The sequence below is a fragment of the Canis lupus genome, chromosome 1 (genome assembly GCF_011100685.1).
Source record: "Canis lupus familiaris isolate Mischka breed German Shepherd chromosome 1, alternate assembly UU_Cfam_GSD_1.0, whole genome shotgun sequence".
NCBI lineage: Eukaryota > Metazoa > Chordata > Mammalia > Carnivora > Canidae > Canis > Canis lupus.
Window position 1 is genome coordinate 53,998,169 of NC_049222.1, and position 21,180 is coordinate 54,019,348.

Sequence of the window (21,180 nt, forward strand, 5' to 3'; positions counted from 1 at the left end):
CATACAGAATAACACCCAGTGCTCATCCTGTCAAGTGCCCCCCTCAGTGCCCGTCACCCATTCACCCCCACCCCCCGCCCTTCTCCCCTTCCACCACCCTTAGTTCGTTTCCCAGAGTTAGGAGTCTTTCATGTTCTGTCTCCCTTTCTGATATTTCTTACCCATTTCATCTCCCTGCCCCTCTATTCCCTTTCCCTATTATTTATATTCCCCAAATGAATGAGACCATATAATGTTTGTCCTTCTCCGATTTGACTTACTTCACTCAGCACTTTTCATGATTTGAGAAACAGCAAAATACCCTTGTACTCTAATACTTTACCAAAGCCTGGGGAGCAAAAAAAAAAAAAAAAAAAAAAAAAAAGGCAACCTGTCTCTGGCTGGACATCTTTAAAGAGACATGCAGGTGGCACAATGCACGACTCACGCAACTGTACCTGGTGTTCTAGCACACAGTGGGTGCCAGTCACTAAATCCTCATTTAGTTATTACTGTGTTATTATCCATGACTTTCCTAGGAGGGAACTGAGAACATGTGAGGTAAAATAACTTGGCCACGATGAGTGAGTTAGCAGAGTAGAAGAATGTAAATGCACATCTGTTTGCAGTCTGTGCTCTTTCCTCAGGCTATGCCATGTGTCAAGGGAAGTAAAGCTAAAAATCCCTCAGTTTCCTATCTTTGGAGATTGTAATTCTATTTAAACTTCCTCCAGCCAGGGAGGATTCAAGTGCCTCGCATGGTGGCTACTCCTCTCACAGGTGACTCTGGGCACCCCTCGCTGCTGACCGACTCAGGGAAGAAGTGATGACAAGGCCAGACAGGTGTGTGTGAAAAATCTGGGCACACAATCTTCTTCCATCTCCACTTGATGCTGGTCAGACACTTTGTAGGTGAACGTTTTGGAAACCATGAAGTCACCCTGAGTCTCGCGTTACTCAGACGGCTCAGTAATTAGAAGTATTTGGATATGGCCTGAGAAAAAAAGGAACAGAAGTGTTTCCTGATTTTCTCTCTCCAATATCCAGTCTTTAGGCCTCTGACCACAGCCAGAAGTGTTGACAGGAAAATGCCCACATTGTGTTAAGGATGTCATTGATCCAGGACAGGGAAAAGTGGTCCCCACATTCCACTAATCATCAATTAGGGTCAGATGTGTGGCAGTCCAGGTTTCTGTATTACCAACTACTAGAGATGAAACAATAAGCCTTCCTGCTCCAACCTGTGTAGTGATTTGGTGGCAGGCAGGCAGGTGACAGAGTTTTCCCCTCTCTCCTTCCACAGATGGGCTGAGGGGACAGGGCTCCCTGGCCTTGGGAGCTGCAGCCATGGGAAGTGTGGGCCCCAGGACCAGGGAACACCTCCAAGTCTCAGCCCACTCAGCCCTCGAGGCCAATCATTGGCACGACAATGGATTTGACTCCCTCTACGTGGAATTAGGGATCCGAGAGAAAACAATGTATTTATTGCCGGGACCTAAATTTCTCCCAAGTCATCCCTTAGGGTAGGACGCATTTACAGTCCCATTCAGGGGGGCCTCCTTCCCTGCACAGCAGGGAGTCCACGGTCAAATCACTACCAAACGTTAAAACCCACCGCAGGACTCCCAGGGCAAATATCTCAGCAAAGTGTTTGAGGCAGAAAGATATTATTATCTGTGAAATGAACCGATCTGCCAAAAAGAGCAGCTCTTCCTCGAGGCCAGATTTCTAGGCAGGAATCTCACCTGCCCGCAAGCACGCCCTGCTCACAACGCCACCTGCGCGCACTGACTTGAATTCGTCTTAGGCTATTTTGTTCTTCGGCTCTAGGTGGCGCCGGAACACCCCGTAACACCCCCGGGCGCCCATCCCCGCCAGTGGGCCGGTCCACACACATCCTTCCTCCCGCCAGGATTCCACGGGAAAACAGGAAGTACTGTTTGCTCTCTGCCACTTTGCTCGGGATGCAGAAACGCACGATTTCTTCCCTGCTCTAAAGATGCTCAGTCGGGAGGAGGCCAAGCACTTTAGGGCAAGACTCGCGGGGGAGTTGGGGGTGGGGTGGGGAGGGGAAGCAGGTGGAGACAGGTGCAAAGTGGCGCAGAGGAAGGGTGGCTGGGGGTGGGGTGGGGGGCTCAGGAAGGGCCCCACGTTCAGGGTGCCCGCCAGAGCCGGCCGCAGGAGGGGGGAGCCTCCCGTGAGCTCACCACAACCAACGCGTTGCAAGCGTCACTGGCCAAAATTATGTTGCCGCCTTCCCAGCTATTAGGATTGATCGTGTACAAAGAGAGTGGACAACGTTTTAAGCACCTTCGTGCTTTGTCAGCTCTGGAGGGAAACCGAGTGACCCGCGTAGGGAAAAGTGCAGGCCGACCGTGAGCCGACGTGTTCCAGCCGCCGACCGCTGCGGATGCGCACCCGGCGGGCCCGGAGCGGAGGTCAGGGGGGCCCTGCAGACCGCAAGGAGCACATCCGGAATTTCAGACACGCCCGCGGAGACCACACGTTTCCATTTCAGGACGAGAACTCTGCGCTGCCCCCTGTAGACGGTGCGCGAGTCAGGATGTGCGCTTCCAGCCCCACTCGCATCACACCCCAAATTCTCCTCCTGCGTCCTGTCCTGGCTCAGTGGAAGCAAAGTCTCCACCCCCAAAGCCCCCCACCCCACCCCTTGCCCTCCTGCTTTTCAAGGGGCGCACCCACCGGGAAGCCTGTGCCCCCCCCCCCGCCCCCCGCCGCAGCTCTTCTTTCCCTCGCCATCCATCCGGTGGCACATCTCCCTGAAAACAAACGTGCTCTTGTTTTTCCAATCTTAAAAATAGATAAAAAACAAAACCTTTGCTTTGACTCTGCATCCCTCTACGGCATCTGCCGAACTCTGCAGATCCTGGTCCGAGACGCGCACAGGGAGGGCCCGGGCAGGTGTGCGCAGGTGGGTGACTGCCCGCAGCTCTGCGCGCCCCGCGGGCAGGTGGAGGCTCTCCGGCCACGCCCGTGTCGGCCGCAAGGGGCGCTGCCCCCACGCCTCTCAAACCCTCTGTGTAGCCGGGATTTTGCCCTAAAGGTGCTTTTCTGCAATATAACTGTAAGTGGCATTTGAGGACAGAATAACTGCGAGACCCACGAAGGTTGAGCATTGGATGAAGAAAATAGTGTAGAAAGAACACAATTTCCCCAGAAGGGCCCCCGTGGCTCTTCCCACCCTCGTCCTCCACGAGCCTCCTCTTCCTCCTCCAGAGAGTAAAACAAGCCTTCACATCCCCACAGTTGGACGCAAAACCACATTTCTTGACTTCTAGACTGCCATTTGCTACTTGTCTAAAACTGTCTCAGTATTTCATCAAACTATTTTCTTCAAGTGTGAAAACTACTTTGGGTCAGGTTGTTTCATTAAAAACAATGAAAATATCTTTGATGTAATGGCTTTTCACCTAACACCAAGGTTTTCCAGAAGAATCTAAGCCATTGACGGATAAATGGGTAATGAAAATCTGCCTTGCTCATGCCCCCTCCTCAAGCCTCTAGCTTCTCTCTCCACAAGCAAACACACCTCATTTCTTACTTAGTGCCCAGGGGGCAGGCCACCCACAGACCAGGCCACATACCTACCTGGTCCCCCCCCACACACTTTGGCTTTCCCAGAGAAAGGCGATGGCCTGCCACTCACCAGTCCCTGCACCTGGAGCCTTTCTCTTAGAAAAACATCTTGGAACCCATTCCACACCAGTACCTAAAGAGCCTGACTTTTTAAATAGCTGTATTGTGTTTCATTTTTATGTTTTAAAAACAGACATCTGACCCACATTTATACTGTTTCCACTCTTTTGTATTAAACTCCTGTGCCTGTCTTTGGGTCATTTCTTAGGTGTGAGAATATGCAGGTCACAGTCAAAGGGCTTGTGACCTGAGGCTGTGCTGATGCACCCAGTACCTCCCTTGGTGAGGGCGATGTGGGATGGGAGAGGACAGTCGAGGAAGTTTTCTTGAGATGCTTTTGGTGCAAAAAAAGGTGTTTTTACTAAAGCACAGGGAGGGGATCCATGGGCAGGAAGAGCTGAACCAGGATTGTGAGGAGTGACAGATTATACACTGTAGTTTATAATTTATGATCTACATTTACAAACTATAAATACAAATTTATTTCTGTATTTTCATGTATTTATTCCTATATTTATATTTATAATTCATTAGTGGGGGTTAGGGAGAGCCTAAGTCTCTAAGGACTTTAGAGGCAAGGCTTCCAGGACCTGTGAGGAGCTGGCATTTACTGTCGTCTAGTAGAACATTAGTCTTGAGACCCTTCGGAGGTAAGGGCCACAGGTTTGAAAGATGATCATTCCCAGGGATCTTGGGGCTGAGGTGGTGTTTATGGTCATTAGAGGGAAGTAACACCATCAGGAAAGAAGCCCTAGTGGTAAAACATTAAAGGAAGTCCTTTTAGGGAGTGGTAGGAGCGGGACCATTGCCGGCTCAGGCATCCTGCCTGGACACCGTGTGAGCCACAGCAAACCCAGCTGTGTTCCTCTGTCTCCCTCAAGGGCGCCCGTCCCCACTTCCTCACCCCCAACATGTGGCATCGATCCGTACATTATTACACCCCTGATCTTTGCGAACACGAAGTTGCAAATGAGTTGGTGGGAGAGGGAATATCCACAATTAAACTGTGTCAGAAATAAAGGAGATGTAGTAATTTTTAAAAGCAGCAGCAGGATTACTATTTTAGGTAGAGGATCAGAGAGGCCCCTCCATGTGTCCTGCAGCTGCTGTGACAATTTAGTTTAGTAGCTTAAAACCAAACAAATTTATCATCCTGGGGTTCCATGGTTCAGAAATTCCAGATGGGTCTCCCCAGATAGAATCCAGGTGTCTGCAGGACCAAGTTCCTCCTGGAGGCTCCAGGGCTGACCTGCTCCCCTGCCTTTCCTGGGCTGGAGGCACCCACATTCTGGGGCTCCCGGCCCCTTCCTCCCCCCTCAAAACCAGTGATGAGCAAAGGCTGCTTTAGTCTGTCTGAGTCACAGATGCTCTTGAGCCTCCCTGTCCCACGTCTCAGGAGGACCCTGGGGACTCTCCCTCCCCCAGAGTCAGCCGAGTCCAGTCCACCTGCTGAGGGAGCAGGAGGCGAGGTGAGGACAGAACAGAAGCTGACACCCTGCAAACACCCATCACCCCTCCCAGGTGGGGTGTGGGGTGTTCCTCAGGTGCTCTGGGCTGCCCTAAAGCTAAGGGAAGGAAAACCTTAGTTCACTTGGAGAGAACAGTCCTGCAAGACAGGAGTCTCCCTCAGTAACTTACGAGAGCAAAGCATGTTTATCAATAGCCTCACTTCCAGAAGGAAATGTAGATACAATCAAAGTCCTTATGCAGCCCATTGGCAGATACTTGAAGCTCCCAACTGTCTTCATGTTAACGCCTCCCTAGAGGGAAAAACAACCTTAACCTGATGATGGCAAGGCCTCCAGTATCCCTTAGCCTATGAAAGTCCTTTGGAAACCTCCCTTTTCCTGACCCCCCGTCCAGCTCCCCAGTATATGAGCCACCCTTCACTGTCCCGGGGCAGCAGCTCTTCCTGCCCCCAGGTCCTGTGCCCAGGCTTTCATAAAACCACTGTTTTGCACCAAAGACATGTCAACTTGGTCGTGGGCTCTGGACCTCACCTAGGTTCCAAAATTACATCACACCTCTGCCTCAATTTCCCCCTTTCCCTTAACCTGGTGTATCCACCTGCCCTGGACATCAGGCCAGGGACCTTTCTGGAGACCACTAGTCTGCCAACCGCATGCCCCCAGTGGGAAAGGCCACCAGGGAAGAGACTGCTGCTTCGGGGCCCCTCCAGAGGTGACACAGGGGACCCGCTGGCCACGGCTACCCCGCAGGGGACTACAGACCATCACGGCCCCCGGCTTTGTTGAGCTCTGTTTGAGATCTGAGCTTGGCTAAGGCCCAGGGCCAGGGGACTAGGGAGGCTGAGCCTGCACAGAAGGGGGGACACTGGAGCCTTCGGGTCCGGCCCTGAGAGGCACCTGTTGACATCAGCCAAGGGGAGCGGTGGCAGAAATTCCCTGTCCCTGCCAACAACAGAACTCAAGCCAGCCGGCTTCGCCCTGCAGCTCGCCAGGCTTTCCCAGGAGTTCCCTGGGCATTCTGATGGGGATGCAATTCCCGAGAAAACTCCACGTAAAAGTGAGCCGCCAGCTCCCAGTGGGATGATGTGGAAGCGGCGCCTTTGAGGCACAAAACCCTTCCCAGGGTGGCTTTTTCCAGAAACTGGAGACCCTGGTATGATGGACTTTTAATTTCCCGGGGTAAGTCAGGAGCAAGCGCACGGCCCACAGGGGCACGGCCGGCCAGGCCCCCACCTACCTGCCAATGACCCGGGAGGGGGCGGGCTGCCCAGGGCCCTGTACTCCCAGCACCACTTGTGCTGCCCGGAACCTCCTGTTTCTCATCCTCACCTGCATTGCTCGTATTTTCATTGGAAACAGAGTTGCTCGCACTAATCTCAATGCTGAGAGCAATCGTCTTGGTCCCTGAACACAAACATAGGCAGGTGTGGGGGACACACTTCCCTGGAGGTGTAGGTGTGATCACCCCCTCAACAAGCCTTGATGCAGGCCACGTGCTTTCCTTCACGTTTCCAAGAGCAGATGCTTCCTTAGGAGGCAGCTGTGGCAGCCGTGCAGGTTCGCATGTGAAGAAAAGGGGGGGTTTCGTGTTCTCTTTTCAAAAGGTGTTTTCCTGGTGACATGGCAGCCAAAGGCTTCTTCACCTTTGGGGGGGGGGAACACTGTGACTGCAGAGAGAGATCAAGCCAGAGTGGAAGTCACTCTAAGAAGAGAAGGTGTGTGAGTGAAGCAGAGGGAAGAGAGGGCCTGGTGGCAGCCGAGCCCAGCACCCCCCACTGCCCACCTCCCCTCTCCCTGGTCCCCCCCACTTTGCTGCCCCCCTGTTGGCCCTCCCACTGGCGCCCCTCTTGCCCCCACCCTAGGCTCCCGCTGCCCCCCACCGGCACCCCCCTCCGCTGCCCCCACCCCCCGCAGTGTGCACCTGCTGTCTCCCCTTGCCGCCCAGCCCGCAGAGACGCAGGCTGTCCTCGCCTCACTCACTGCTCCACTTCTCAGAATAGGTGGAGAAGAGTTCAGTCAGCAGCCGGAGGATGTGGAGAATTTTTTTTTTTTTAAGATTTTATTCATTTATTTGAGAGGGAGAGTGAGAGAGCAAGCGTGAGCTGGAGGGAGGGGCAGGGGGAGCAGCAGGCTCCTGGCCGAGCAGCGAGCCCGACGCGGGCTCCATCCCAGGACCCTGAGATCTGAACCTGAGCCCAAGGCAGCCGCCTAGCCTGCTGAGCCACCCGGGCAGCCTGATGAGAATCTTAATTCTTTCTTTCTAGCTGCCCTGAATTTATCTGCTCGCAGAATGTTCTTGTCTTTCTCTCAAGGTACAACTCTGATGAGGTGACACACCTTAAGAAAAGCTGCATTCCTTTGATTGCCTTCCTAAGTCCCTTTGTCCTTAAATGACATCAGCACAGTTCCAAGGCGGTGGGGGAGGGGAGGTGTCCAGGGTGAGGTAAAGCCACGTGACTTTTGCTTGGTCCTCTGGGGACTTCCCTTGTTCACTCCCACTTCTGGGCAGGGCCGTGATGTGGGCAGGGGACAGACATTATTTGCAATGATGCTCCTTTCTTGAGCTTCACATTTGTTTCAGAAAAGGAATTGCTGGGAGTGGGGAGTATGCTTGGGAGAGAAGCAGAGGGTCTTGGGAGGGGAGCAGCAGAGCAGAAGGAGAGGGGGACTCCGAAGCTTGAGACCAGCTGGGGGTCAGGGGTCTCCTAGGCCAACCAGTTCTCCATGCACCCTGAGCCATGCAGGAGATCCAGTTGGACCCAGGATATCCGGAGGCCCTCTCAGAATGCCCCGTGCTGCCCCCTGCTCTCAGAATGCCCCGAGCTGCCCTGGACAGGGCACCCATTGTGGGGAAGCAGTGTGGGGCCAAGCAGAGAGGTCTGCCCTCCGCCCTAACACCGGGCACACTCCCGTGAACTTGAGGAGCCCCTGGATACATGAGAGGAAGGGACTTCAAGTCAGATCTGAGTTTTGAAAGTTTAACATCTTTATATTTAAAACTTCTTTAGATATGTTGGATACAAGTCTCTCAGCATATATATCATTTGCAACTATTTTCTTCCATGTCGTGCATTGAGGTTTTACTCTTTTGATAGTGTCCTCTGAAGCAGAAATGTTTTAATTACAGTGAAATTGGGACGCCTGGGTGGCTTAGCAGTTTAGCACCTGCCTTCGGCCCAGGACGTGATCCTGGAGTCCCGGGATAGAGTCTTACGTCGGGGTCCCTGCATGGAGCCTGCTTCTCCCTCTGCCTGTGTCTCTGCCTGTCTCTCTGTCTCTCTCTCTCTCTGTGCCTCTCATGAATAAATAAATAAAATCTTCAAAAAATAATAATAATTACAGTGAAGTCTGATTTTGCTATTTTTTTCTTTTGTCATTGTAGTTTTGGTGTCATATTCTTGCCTACCCCAACGTCACTTGGATCAGTTATCTGCTAGAATGCCATTTCATTAGACTTGTCCACCTCAGGGTGCCCTGGGGGGCTCCAAGAGTAGAGCGTCTGCCTTGGGGTCAGGTCATGGTCTCAGGGTCCTGGGATCAAGGCTGGAGCCAGGCTCCCTGCTCAGTGGGGAGTCTGCTTCTCTCTCTCTCTCTCTCTCTCTCTCTCTCTCTCTCATGAATAAACTTAAAAAAAAAAAAAAGACTTGTTCACGTCTGTCCATCATTCTGTCCCTTACCTGCCCTGTTTCTCTTCCATGCAGGTGTCCCTATCTGACACATTACGTACGCATCGACTGGTCCACTCATCACCTGCCTTCCGACACTAGTGTGTACTTGAAAGCAGAGCCTCTCTTGCTTTTATTCAGGGCTGGGTGCCCAGTGTCTGGAACAGAGCCAGGCTCATGGTGGGAAGTCACCATCACCAGCCAAGGGTGTGACAGCCAGGCAGAGGACAAGGCAACGGGCCCCAAGCCTGAGCTGCAGGCCCACTGGCCAAATGCTTCAGAGCAAAGCCCCTGGGCAGCTGGAAGTGAGCATTGCTTACTGGAAGAATGCAAAGGACCCAACCTAAACGAAAACCAGCACACACATAGTCAAAGAACAGACATCCTAGGAAGACTCTGCGAGTTGGAGGGTATTTGACAAACAACAGCGAGGTCCCCAGTAGGGGAAGCAGCATCCTGGCACGATGGCTAATTTCATGTGTCTGCTCGCCAGGTGTTTGGCTGAGCACCAGTCCAGGTGCGTCTGCGACGGTGCTGCTGGATGATATTAGTCTTCAAATCCATGCGTGGAGTGACACAGGCTGCCCTCCCATTGGTCCCGTCCCATCTGTTGGAGGCCTGAAGAAAACAAAAGGTGGAGTAAGGGGATCGCACGCTCTCTCAGCCTGACCCTGAGCAGGGACGTGGGTCTTCTCCTGCTCCTGGACTGGAATTTACTCCATTGGTGTTACTGGTTCTGAGGCTGTAGGACCCCAGCTAGAACTTACAGCAGCTGCCTTGCTCTCGGGCCTTCAGACCTGGACTAGAACTGGGTCTCCAGCTTGCAGATGGCAGGTCATGGGACTTCTCAGCTTTCCTCACTGTGAGCCAGTTCCTTGTAATAAATGCCTCTGTGTATGTGTGTGTGTGTGTGTGGGGTGGGTGGGGGGGGGGAGCAGGGGGTCAGGGTTCCCCAGAGAACCAGATCCAGAGGGATGAAGACTTATAGACACACACACATACACGGTTCTGGTTCTCAGGGGAACCCAAACACCCCCGGTTGACCCAGATAGATCGTGAATGCTCATGGAGCATTGAATAGGAGTCGCACTTTTATCTGAAAGGAAAGCAACTCGTACAAATGGGATTTAAACAATTCCCTTAGTGAGGAACCGTCTCTATTGATGCTAGAACCTTACTGAGATGCATTCCCATCGCACTGCGCAGACCTAGATATTCACTCCTCCGTAACCCTGTCTCTGTCTGGCTGCTACAAGGGGGTCAGTCTCCACCGGCCCTTGCCAAATACACGCTAAAGAAATCTCTCAGTTATTGGAACCATGAGTGTGAAACCCGGGATAAGGTATGTCAGTAGAGCAGATACACATTTCACTGGCTCTGAACTCAGTGAGAATATATAACTATTTTTCTAGAACTATACTTAATTTGCCTTGAACTCCTACTTTGTCCAATATAGGAAACGGAATTCAATCATGTTCAGATAAATAAGACCAAAAGTGTTGTGCCTTGAATTCCTTTGGGTTTTATTATTATTTTTTAAAATTTTGTTTATTTGAGAGAGAGCATGAGCAGCGGGGACGGCTTAGGGAGAGGGAGAAGCAGACTCCCCGCTGAGCAGGGAGCCCGATGAGGGACTGGATCCCAGAGCCCCGGGATCACGACCTGAACCCAAGGCAGACGCTCAATACCTGAGTGCCCCCGGGCACCCCTCCCTTGGGTTTTGAATTGATCCAATTGAAGGCCTTCCTGGTGCTGCGGTCCCTCCCGAGGTGTAGGTGTAGCCGCAGGCAGGTTGGGTGAGCTGAGGGGCAAGGAGTGCACTGCCCAGACGGGCTACTGTGCACTGTCCTCACTGGTCCTTGACCTTGGCCACCAGACCTCAGGGATGTACCTGAGCCAGCCTGTGTTTCTGTGAGCCAGTTTCCCGGAAGCAGGGTGACCCCATTTGCCCCCCAAGCACACATCACCTGTTGCCATCCACCAACAGAGCAGAGGTGTGGGCTCAGTCGGCCTGGCCGCCTCGGGCCGCCTTGCCCACTGCTGTCCCCTTGCTGGGCCGGATGGGAGGAGACTGCCCCCTGCGAGGTGTGCCGCCTTCCCCAAGCTCTGGGGGAAAAGCAGGTACCAGGATCCTCTTGATCAGATTCCCATCCCCTGGCCTCCAGGCCGCGGCGCGTCCACACCTCACCTGCTCTTTGCCGCATTCCTTCCTTCCCCCGCCCAGGCGCCCCTTAGAGCTGGGTGCGGAAAACCTGAACATACCTTCTCTCAGGAGACTGTCAGTGTATAAAAAAATAGCCGTAAGAGCTTCGTTCCCTCAAGATGTCAGCTACTATGAATTTTTGAAACCACGTGCCTGTGTTCGTCGAGAGGCACCCCTTGTGGACAGATGCTGGAAAAGGCGTCTTTCAGGATGCTGAGCGTGATGCTAGTGCAGGAGGCTGGCCCCTGACTAGCCTGCTTTCTCATGTTCTAGACACTTGGCCTGTTTTTCATATTCCTCATCTCACAACAGTGGTGGTAACATGCGTCCTCCAGGGTCGTTGTGAGCCTTGAACTGGCTGGCGTGCTTGGCAAACATAAATGCTCACTATATGCTCACACCGGTCCCCTGCATGTGGGTGCAGCGGGGCACTGCCCTTCTGTCCCCACAGTAGGGGTCAGAGGGAATGCACTCAGGATGGAGAAATTACTGAGAACACGATTCTCAAACACATAGGTAACATCTGAGCTTCCACGGAGGAGCAGATGAAGCAGAGAACAGAGGGCAAGGTTAGGGACGTGGGGTTCTCAAAGGACAGATGTACGTTCATGTCACTAAGCCACAGGAGACAGAGAAATTGCAGGAGAGGTGCCCACTGTGCCAACTCATGAACCTTAAACAATTTATTCTGTACTATGTAGGGGCCCAGCAGGTCACTGGCGAATTTCTAGGGGGAGGATTGTCAAGAATAAATAGGCTCCTAAGCCAGTTTACATTTTTAGAAACTTAAAAAAAGACTCGATTGGGCATAAGGAGGCAAGACAGCTTTCTACAAATAATTGAAAGTTTGTCAGATAAAAGAGGAAGCGGACTTATCCATGTGTTGCAAGCCGGTATCTTGGAATAGAAATGATAATGCTACAGACTTCAGGACGACTTCAGATAGAACTTTCCGGCAACTAGAGATGTCAAACAATGGCCTGGCTTGCATTACGGTAGCATGTCCTCCCCACCTGGATTATGAAGCCGGAAGACCATCTATCGGAAATGGCAAGTAAGAGACCTTGCGTTGCTTAGGCCTAACGGTGCCAGTGAACCAGTGCCCTAACCTAACACTCATGATTTCACATGGGCAACACTCACTCAGAAGGCTTAGGAAATGGGGGTGTTGATGCATACTTTTTTGTTTTAGTTAATGCAAGGATAAGGAGGGAAATGTTATTTTGATATGTATTAATGGTGTTCATGTGTCTCAGTCTTTCCATATGCTAAAATGTTTGCAGTTTTTTCCCTAATGACTTAGCATTGACTGGTACAGCAAGATTTCTAATTAGTGATACAGGCATCAGAAAGGCTGGATATCATCTGATCACGTGTAATTACCAAGTAGAAATTTGGAAGCTTAGGTTTCCAATCAATTCCTCATTTTTCTTCTCTGGTCAGTTTTCTTTCTCTCCTCAACACCATTCATGGAAAAGTCTAAATCTGTGTGCAATGGGTGGGAGGCTTCCTTTTTATTTTTGACGGACTGGAGATGGGTGTGGAGGGAGGAGGAAAAGCAGAGTTCACTGAAGACACTTCTGTTCGGTTTCTGTGGCATCAGGCTTTGATATTCTTACGAGAACAGCAGCCAAGTGTGTATTCTGTGGAAAATGTTTACAAATCGTGCTGTTGAATGTGTGAGATTATGCATATGCGAGACAGAGAGAGGCAGAGACACAGGCAGAGGGAGAAGCAGGCTCCCCCCAGGGATCCCAGGACCCGGGATCACACTCTGAGCTGAAGGCAGATGCTCGGGACGCCTGGGTGGCTTAGTGGTTGAGCGTCTGCCTTTGGCTCAGGGCGTGATCCCGGGTCCTGGGATCGAGTCCTGCATCAGGCTCCCTGCAGGGAGTCTGTTTCTCCCTCTGCCTGTGTCTCTGCCTCTCTCTGTGTGTCTCTCATGAATAAATAAATAAATTTTTTAAAAAAGAATAACTTAAAAAAATGAAGGCAGATGCTCGACCACTGAGCCACCTAGGCATCCAAATGTTGCTTTTTAAGGGTTCCTTTTGCTTCAGGATGCAGATACAATGGCGAATTGTCCCTCTCCTCAAAGCTCTGGGGTTACAGAAGGTTGATAGAAAAATCAGACATGTGCATCATTAAGAATTCAAACTGAGACCCGCTCTACAGAGAACCAATCTGCAACTTGAGTTATCAAATAAGTTCATGGATATATTAATTCATGAAATTCACTTTAACATAGTCAATATTTTATTTGGTATCACAGGAAATGAATATTTAACAAAAATCCTGTCTACGACACATACAGTGCTGTGCACTCCGAGGGCATTCCATCAGTAAGAGTTTGATGGTGCAGGAGAATTCTATGTTAAGGGCTTCCTACCCTTGTGTCTAATTAACAAGGCTGTGGACTCTCAGATTTAACAATGTAACAGGTCTTTATTCCAGGGAACATTTATTTTGTGTACTCCCGAAGTTAGTTCTAATACCTTTATGATAGGGGGTGGGGGTTCTGGGGATGCAACTGCATTTCTAACTTCTTGGTCTTCAGTGTTTATCGTTTGCCCGCCTACCCGATGGTGAGCAGGGGAGAGCCAGATAAACATAACTTCTTCAAGCAGAGTTGCCAAGATAAAGCCATGAGTATATGCATCATGGTATACAGATTACGTGAGGGTTAGCCTAGAACATTTCTACTATAGCAGAGAGAATCCCAACACTGACACACCCAAGCATGCACACAACGGGAGTCCTTCCCCGCTCTTAGCCAAGGGAGTCTGCTGTTCCGAGGGTCCCTGGAGACCAGGGAAGCTATTTCGGGAGTCTTAGGGTCGGCCCTCTGGGCCATGAGCTTGGTAATCTGAAGCACTCGCTCTAAACGACCACTCATTTCTCCCAAAGTCTTTGAACCTTTAAAATTATACAATGGAGTTAATAAATCACGTCACATGATTTAACATCTTAGGTCATCTCATCCTTTCTGCTAGGAAATGGCTGAAGCAGACCCACCACATCACACCAACGTGAACTTGGGGTCTTCTACGCAGACGAGGCCTGGAGCAAACACTGTGATGGAGCCTCTGCACCTCCTCCTCAACATGCAAAACATCTGTTGGCTTCCTCGCAAAATGAGAGCAAATGATAAACGTGAAAAATGATATTTTAAAAACTCTGTATTCAATTATTCACACCAAAGGATATCCATTAAAATTATGAACATCTCTACATATATTTCATGTATCATACATATATATATATACTTTGTGTGTATAGTTACATATCGACAAAAGATTTCTTGCTGCTCTAAGCATGTAAGTAAAACAAAGCGAGATTTTGCAGTGTAACACCCATATATGCATATATACTGGCGGTTTGAATTATGAATTTATTTACAACTTGCCTCGGTTATAATAAATGATTACTGTTCTATTATACAAACATAACGGTAAAGGTTTCTTTTAAATACAAAGACTGCAAATGAATACATGAAAAATTACACACATGTACAATATTTATAATTTATAAATGCAAAGTTAAGACCTCTTTAAATTATTGCACTTGTGCATTTTACAAAGATCTTTATATGTCATACATATAAAATAATTGTTTTAAGTTTGCTAACTCATCAACTATAATGAAGTCGGATACTGTTCACTTGGAATTCTTTCTCCTAAAAGAGAGCCCACTAAAACTTTGGATACAAATCCATCAACTCTACAGATTTTTCTGTGCAGCGCATTGTATTTTGGACAGCTTGTAACCCATCTTACACCTTAGCAGTTGGGGTCAGCGAGATCACTGCTGGCAAAAGCGTGGGACCTGACCTACGTGGGGATGTAGGATCTCTTTTGCTCATACGGACTTGAAAAGAAAGCCACCTTTTTTCTTTTCAGAAAGATTCAAGATGCTGCGTGTCTATAAATTTTGGTAACTTTCACAGTGTTTTGGGCAAGCACATGATTTCACATGGGTCACTTGGTTGGGTCTGGTGAATGAGGGGCACCTTCCACAGATAAATCTGATGTACTTTCAATGTGTGCATCAAATCCGTACGTAGGACACACGCCATCCAACAGATTATATGGGAAATAATATTCCTGTATGGCATCTACATAGGCTGGTGGAGATAGGGCATAGGACTGGGTATTATCCAAGTGGGTGAAGGAAAACCAAAGCTGCAACACCCATGGTCTGATGATATTTCCAGTGAGCTGGGACCAGATGATACACCTCGCAACCTCAATTTGCAGCAGGAATAAAGACTTGCCATTTACACTTCTGCAAATACAAAGTACCTCAAACTATCAGCTGACACCTGACACATGTAAACTCACTTCTCTACGTGACACATTGGACTCAGCTCTTAACTCGCGGGCTGGGTCCTTGGGCCACATGAACCCACACCCCAGCAGGGGCACACTCGGGTCTGCTCGTTCAGTTACCAAATCCTCACACGCCCTGTAGTGTGAGGTCCAACCATGCATGAGGCAAATGGCACTGCTGTCCACTGTGGGGTCCAGAGGCCAGAAACTTAGCAGTTGAGTGAAGACAGTAATGCTTCTTTGAATTTGAATACTGTTTCTTGGGAAACATTAATGTCTTTCTCTTTATCCCACCCTTTTAATTTAGAACCAGAACACCACTGAAATTTTTATTTTTTTGCTATTTTTACCATCCCAGAAATCCATCTAATGCTTCAGACAACCAAAATATCCAGTACAAAAAAGGATGAAAACCAAAGAGTGTAAAGTATTGCATTGGGAATCACTAATTTAAACTTAAGATTAGGAGTTTAAAGAAATGGGCAGGAATGTGTATCAAGGTAGATACTTATGCAAAGGTAAAACAGAAGGGCCATGCGCTGCTGACAAGCAGGGGACAGGGTGAGGGGGGCAAGACCTGACAGCTCATTTACATTTTACAGAGATTTTAAAGTCAGGCAATAAAAGGGAATATATTAATGTGACTAAATGAATAAGTCTTTAAAGAATTAAACCCTAAATAAAATCAGCAAAAGCAAACACATGTCTGAAATAAAGGTTAGAAGTGATTTTCAAAATCTAAATCATGCATATGTACCTGAAACCCAATAAAATCACACCATAACTGTGTCACAGTTCTTGGAGATTTTGGCAAAAAAAGACTGCCTCTGCACAGTTCATTGGTTATAGTTAGTCATCAGGGTGTGTGTGAATGACATCAAATAAAGGATAGAAGTCTGATCAGGAGAGAATGGTCCTATCCATTCAGTTTGATCCAATTAATCCTGAATATATCCCTTTGTTTTTAATTACAGTTAAGCAAGAAAGGCAAAATAATAAATATGCAAATGAAGAAGTAAAATTGCAGTATTTAAAATAAAGGCACAGAGCAAGGCATGGTGAGTAATTTAGTCCTATTAAAGCTCAAACCTTGAGTTAAAAGACCAGAAACATGACATTCAAACTAAATCTACTAAAAAATCCAGGTAGCTGAGGATTTATCTACATGTATCACATACAAATGTATCTAGTGTGCCTAAACATACCAGGAAAGAAAAAGTCAGTGAGACTGTACAAAATAAAAAAAAAATCTAAAGCTATCTAGAAAGCATGCTAAGAAGAGGAAACCTACACTGAACAAATCCAGTTTCAAAGTAGTCCTGTTTCTGATGCTGTGAGAACAAGTCATCTTACGCAGTACTGTAGCATCTGCACAGATGTTTTCCCTATGAGGGAAGAGTCCAGAATGAGGACGGGAATGCTAACTAATTCAGCATGGTCTCACTTTCAGCACCGCTTTCTGACGAGCCCTGGAGAGATAACGGAGGCTGGGAAGTGGATCTCAATCCTGCCCCAGGAAGAGAATTACTGCCGTTTTTGAGAATTACTTTCCATATCTGTTTTATTTTTTCTAATTAATTAAACCACAGTCAACTATTAATTAATAAGATGTCTGAAATTTTTAGAATTTTATTCCGTTGCCTAAGTTTGACATTTCATGATGGAGTAATTGCACCTGACAATAAAACTGTCCATTGTAAATTGGCACAACCAATTAAAACTTCCACGAATGGAACATTCTCCTTATACTCACGGCTGGCTACCAAATTTATTCTGAACAGGGAAATTTCGGTCCAATGTAAAAACCACCCTTAATGAGAAACTAGTCAAAACTTTGGGTAATAAAAGCCATCTGCCCTTTCAAGAAAAGATCTGGGAAAAAGATGAGCACAGAACTCAAAAAGTTTGTCTGCTAACTACATCTGCCCCAATATAAAAGTGCTCCTAACTGCATTTTTTCCAAAAGCAGATTATCGACTAAATGTCACTGCATCTCGGACCCATTTTAGGTAAATGCATGATTCCTAAGTAGATCTTAAGAATACTAACAGTTTACATTAGAATACAGTCCTTCCTTTGTTCAAACTTTGCTTTGATTCTGACAATATTTCAAGAGAAATCAACCAACCAGTCAATCCATGTACATTTCTTTGGAAAACTGTTCAAAGAAAATGTCAGTAATACAATACACCTGGCTCTATCAAAATAAAACAATTTTCTGTAATAACTTTAGAAAAGCAATCTTAAAAAGCAAAAGTAGCCATAAGATTTCCTCCCCATGTGACTGTTTTCCATATCAACAAGCAAAATCCATGCATTAAGATCCTTTTAATTAAACGATCTTCGATGGTATTTCCTGCCCACCGCCTTGCGATTTAGTCGAGTCCCATTACATGACTACACTAACTTTGGTAGGTCCAGTTTCATAAATCTGAGTGCAGAAAAACATGCAACATTTTAGAATTTAATCCAATAAATGCACTAACATGGAAAAGGGCATTTTCTACCCAGCTCTTCATCAAATAATATACATTTTCCAACACAAAAAAAATCAGGTTTTGAAGAATGGGGCCAGTTTTTACTTTTTATAGATGTGTTTGCATCTCTATCCCTTATATGTATATACTTTCGTATTTGTGTGTGTGTGTGTGTGTGTGTATGTGTGTGTCTAGCCACCATGGTATTTCTCTCTTTAGATACTTCATTTTACTTCATATTGTATTAATTACAATAGCAAATGGAGGGCCATGTAGGGAAGATGGCAACTTCCAGAAGCCCATAGGGAAATTGAACACATAGTGTTAATTTTAAAATAAGAACAATGTTTATATATAGCTAACTCTGCTACAACTTAAATCATGTTGTAGGAACATCTGATTTCTTTTTGCAAAAACCATATGAATAACAATGTGTACAGTATTGAATATGTAAAAGAATTATTTTAAAAATTCATTTTATCAAAAGTACTATTTCAGTTTCCTGCCACGTGAATAGTAGGTAGATAAGCGGTTTGTTATGGATCTGCCTACCACTCCTTGAGCCTCTGATTCTCTAATTCCTTCAGGTCAGGACTAACCACAGCTCTGGGGGTGACCCTGCCTTTGTGCTAAAAATCTTGACAGCTGTAATATGAACCCGAAGTGACTGGCTTGTAATCCTTGTAGGAGGGGGTCTGGACTACTACTTTGGTGTATTTTTTTTCAAAACACACTGACATTGTTGAGTAATTTTAGTCCACCAAAAATTATACAGAAGACTCTACACACTACAGGTTTGCATGTAGATACTGGATACTTGAGCAGAGGAGGGAGCAAGAAATGTGCCCCGATGTGCTTGCACAGGGCTCCTCCACTCCCCCATTGTGGACGGAGAGCTCCTGAAATGTGACCACTGAGCACACAGCAGGGAATGAACCGGGGTTGGGCGCAGCAGATCAAAGTAAAAATTACACAAAACTTAAATTTTATGGTTTAATTTGACTTTGAGAGAAATGTATGGTATTTTAATTAAATAATTCATAGAATAAACCTCTCATTTTGAATGTGAGTCTAAATTCTTGCAATGACACCAAGTGAAAATATAAAGAAATTATTATTGACATTCACATTTGACATCCCGTAAGACCTATCTGTCAAGAAAAATTCATATGCCTTGCTTTTGTTTTGTTCTTTAGGCAAAGGGTTTAGAAAATTTGCCTACAATGAAGAAAAAAATAAAAAATATTCTTCGACATTTTTTGAATTGAGTTCTCAGATTTTTTATGTTTATCTGAATCTCCTCTCAAGAGGATAGAAAGTCTTACCTCACTTAGTGTTAAATCTATTTATCCAAGCCCTTTAGTATAAACTTAAAGAATACACTTGTCATCCACCTAACTTTTAATTCATGAGGCTCTGACACAAGAATCTATTTTCCATCACTGATTGCAGAAAGACACTTCTTACTCTGTCCCCTCAGTGACACCTGTCCTGAGGCTGTCAGCTACAATTCACGCTAATTACGAGTAGGTCACACACGAACATTCACAATAGTAACGTGTAAAAATTCCTATTTATAACCAACAACATCAAAGCAACATTGGTGTTAAAGCCAGAGTACAACATCATAATAGTACCATTTCAACCCCTCACTGGAAAGATACAACTACAACGGGAAAGGACCCCCTTCTGAATCATTCCTGTCCATTCCCAGTAAGGCCCAGCAATGTGAGAAAAGGCCAGTCCTCGAGTCACATGGAGTCCCCTGGACAGCTGACTTGTGGTCACGGGGTAGTCCTGGTTGATCACTGTCTCTGACGTGTGACAGATGAGACTGGTGGGGAGTCATCTGCTTACACGTTTCCTGGGTGTCACCTTCTTTTAGAGGCTTACATCCTCATTACCAGGTGTAGGTTCCCCCCACAAAAATAAAAGGAAGAAAAGTCAAAGAAGCAGGACGAGCATCTGCAGGTGGGACAGCTCATCGGGTGGCCATCAGTCATCGATCTTCACAGGCAGCTTCTCCGAGGGCCCATGGGCCCCTGGCGGCGATGAGATCCACACTGCGCTCTCCTCCCCTCGGATCACCTTCTCCCACTGGCTGAGGTTATTCCTGAGGATAAAAGATGTGGGGACAGGTGATATTTCAAAAGGATTTCCAGATTCCATCTGAAGAATTAAGCACACCACCCTGAGGTGTAATCACATATGATGGCCACGGTGCCCTTCTGATGTCGACAATGACCAGCCTGCCAAGGCCGGGTGGCATCCCTGCACGTCTCCCTGACGTGGCTGGGCAGCTCGTTCCTGCAGCACAGCCTCCAGCCAGCAAGACTTAGGGGATACCTTGTCCCACGAACTCTGGGCCTACCATCTTAGAACCAGTGAGAAAGTCAGATCTGGAAAGGGGCACGAGCTGCAGGGGGTCCTAGCCAGGAGCTCCACGGTAAATGGAAAGGGAGGGAGGCCCGGGCAGCGAGAATGTTCGGCAACAGCACCGACAGCCAGGACTTCACACTCTGCAGTGGAGAGCGGGCTTGGCTCTGCCACATCATACCTGAAACTGGGGGCAGCCTTATTTTGAACACTGAGTCTTACATTAAAAAGTCACCATAAGTTTCATGTGGTACCAATGTTAGGAACTTCTTTGTGGCAGCAAAGCCATCTTTGTGTCTCAGGCAGGCCACCCGTGCCCCTGTCCATGGGTCTTTCTCCCTCCACACCTGCAATTCATCCACTGTAGGTGTCCCTATCTCCTTGAATGGTGTCGGCACCCCCTCACCCCACGGGGTGGCCCAGGCGCAGATCTGATCGACACCTCCCACCTTGCTGTCTTATATACAAAGCCCAAATCAGAAGGGAACCTTGCACTGACAAACACAGAATTCATACAAAGCACACACATGCAAAGACACCTCTGGACAAAAGAAATCTCTGAAATATAACCTGAAAAATGTAGCACTTTCAGCTTTTGTATCTTCTCATCACGAACCCAAAAAGATTTTTTGATATATTAGAAAAAAGATATACACTAATTTTGCCATGTTTCTGTGGACACCAACGATACATAAATTTTTAAAGTGTTAATAAGATTAAAATGGCATTGAAGAGATTCTGTGGTTCAGCCAAGTGCAATGAAGCAAGAATGCACCAATGCCGCTGAGACAGCTTTGAAAATACTGATCCCAATGGTTGATAATAATGACAGCAGGCATTCATTCTGCTGGTTCTAGATTAACATAAAATACAGATAATTTTTGGATAGGAAAAGACTTTTGATTGCTACTTAGAATTTTTTTTTTTATAACATGGATTTTGATTGATATTCCCTTTTCTCTTTTGTGGGGAACTGACTTTGCCAACCTCATTCCATCAGGAAGGAGTCTCAGCTCATACTCTGTA

At 47.4% G+C, this 21,180-nt stretch overlaps 2 protein-coding genes across 2 annotated transcripts in view; both read right to left on the reverse strand.

The window, feature by feature from the left end:
* Nucleotides 1–4,149: 4,149 nt before the first annotated feature.
* LOC119870150 lies at nt 4,150–12,011 on the reverse strand. Its single transcript, XM_038525487.1, has 4 exons — nt 11,987–12,011; nt 6,343–6,698; nt 5,275–5,396; nt 4,150–4,387 (listed from the first exon to the last, which is right to left on the reverse strand). The coding sequence occupies exons 1-4, from the start codon at nt 12,009–12,011 to the stop codon at nt 4,177–4,179; spliced, it is 714 nt and encodes a 237-aa protein (XP_038381415.1). The 3' UTR covers nt 4,150–4,176.
* Nucleotides 12,012–14,134: 2,123 nt separating this feature from the next.
* The window catches only part of PDE10A (phosphodiesterase 10A), a 298,525-nt gene continuing 291,479 nt past the window's right edge, over nt 14,135–21,180 (reverse strand). The window contains 1 exon segment of the mRNA XM_038526520.1: nt 14,135–19,891. Coding sequence (XP_038382448.1) covers nt 19,774–19,891 — 118 coding nt within the window. The 3' untranslated portion in view covers nt 14,135–19,773.

Coding starts and splice junctions, on each gene's coding strand:
- LOC119870150 (XM_038525487.1), bottom strand. CDS start 12,011: ATGGTCTTCCGGCTTCATAATCCAG. Junction 6,699..11,986: donor CTTCCGGCTTCATAATCCAG/GTGGGGAGGACA, acceptor CCTTTTGAAAAG/AGAACACGAAACCCCCCCTT. Junction 4,388..5,274: donor GATAAACATGCTTTGCTCTC/GTAAGTTACTGA, acceptor TTTTACCACTAG/GGCTTCTTTCCTGATGGTGT.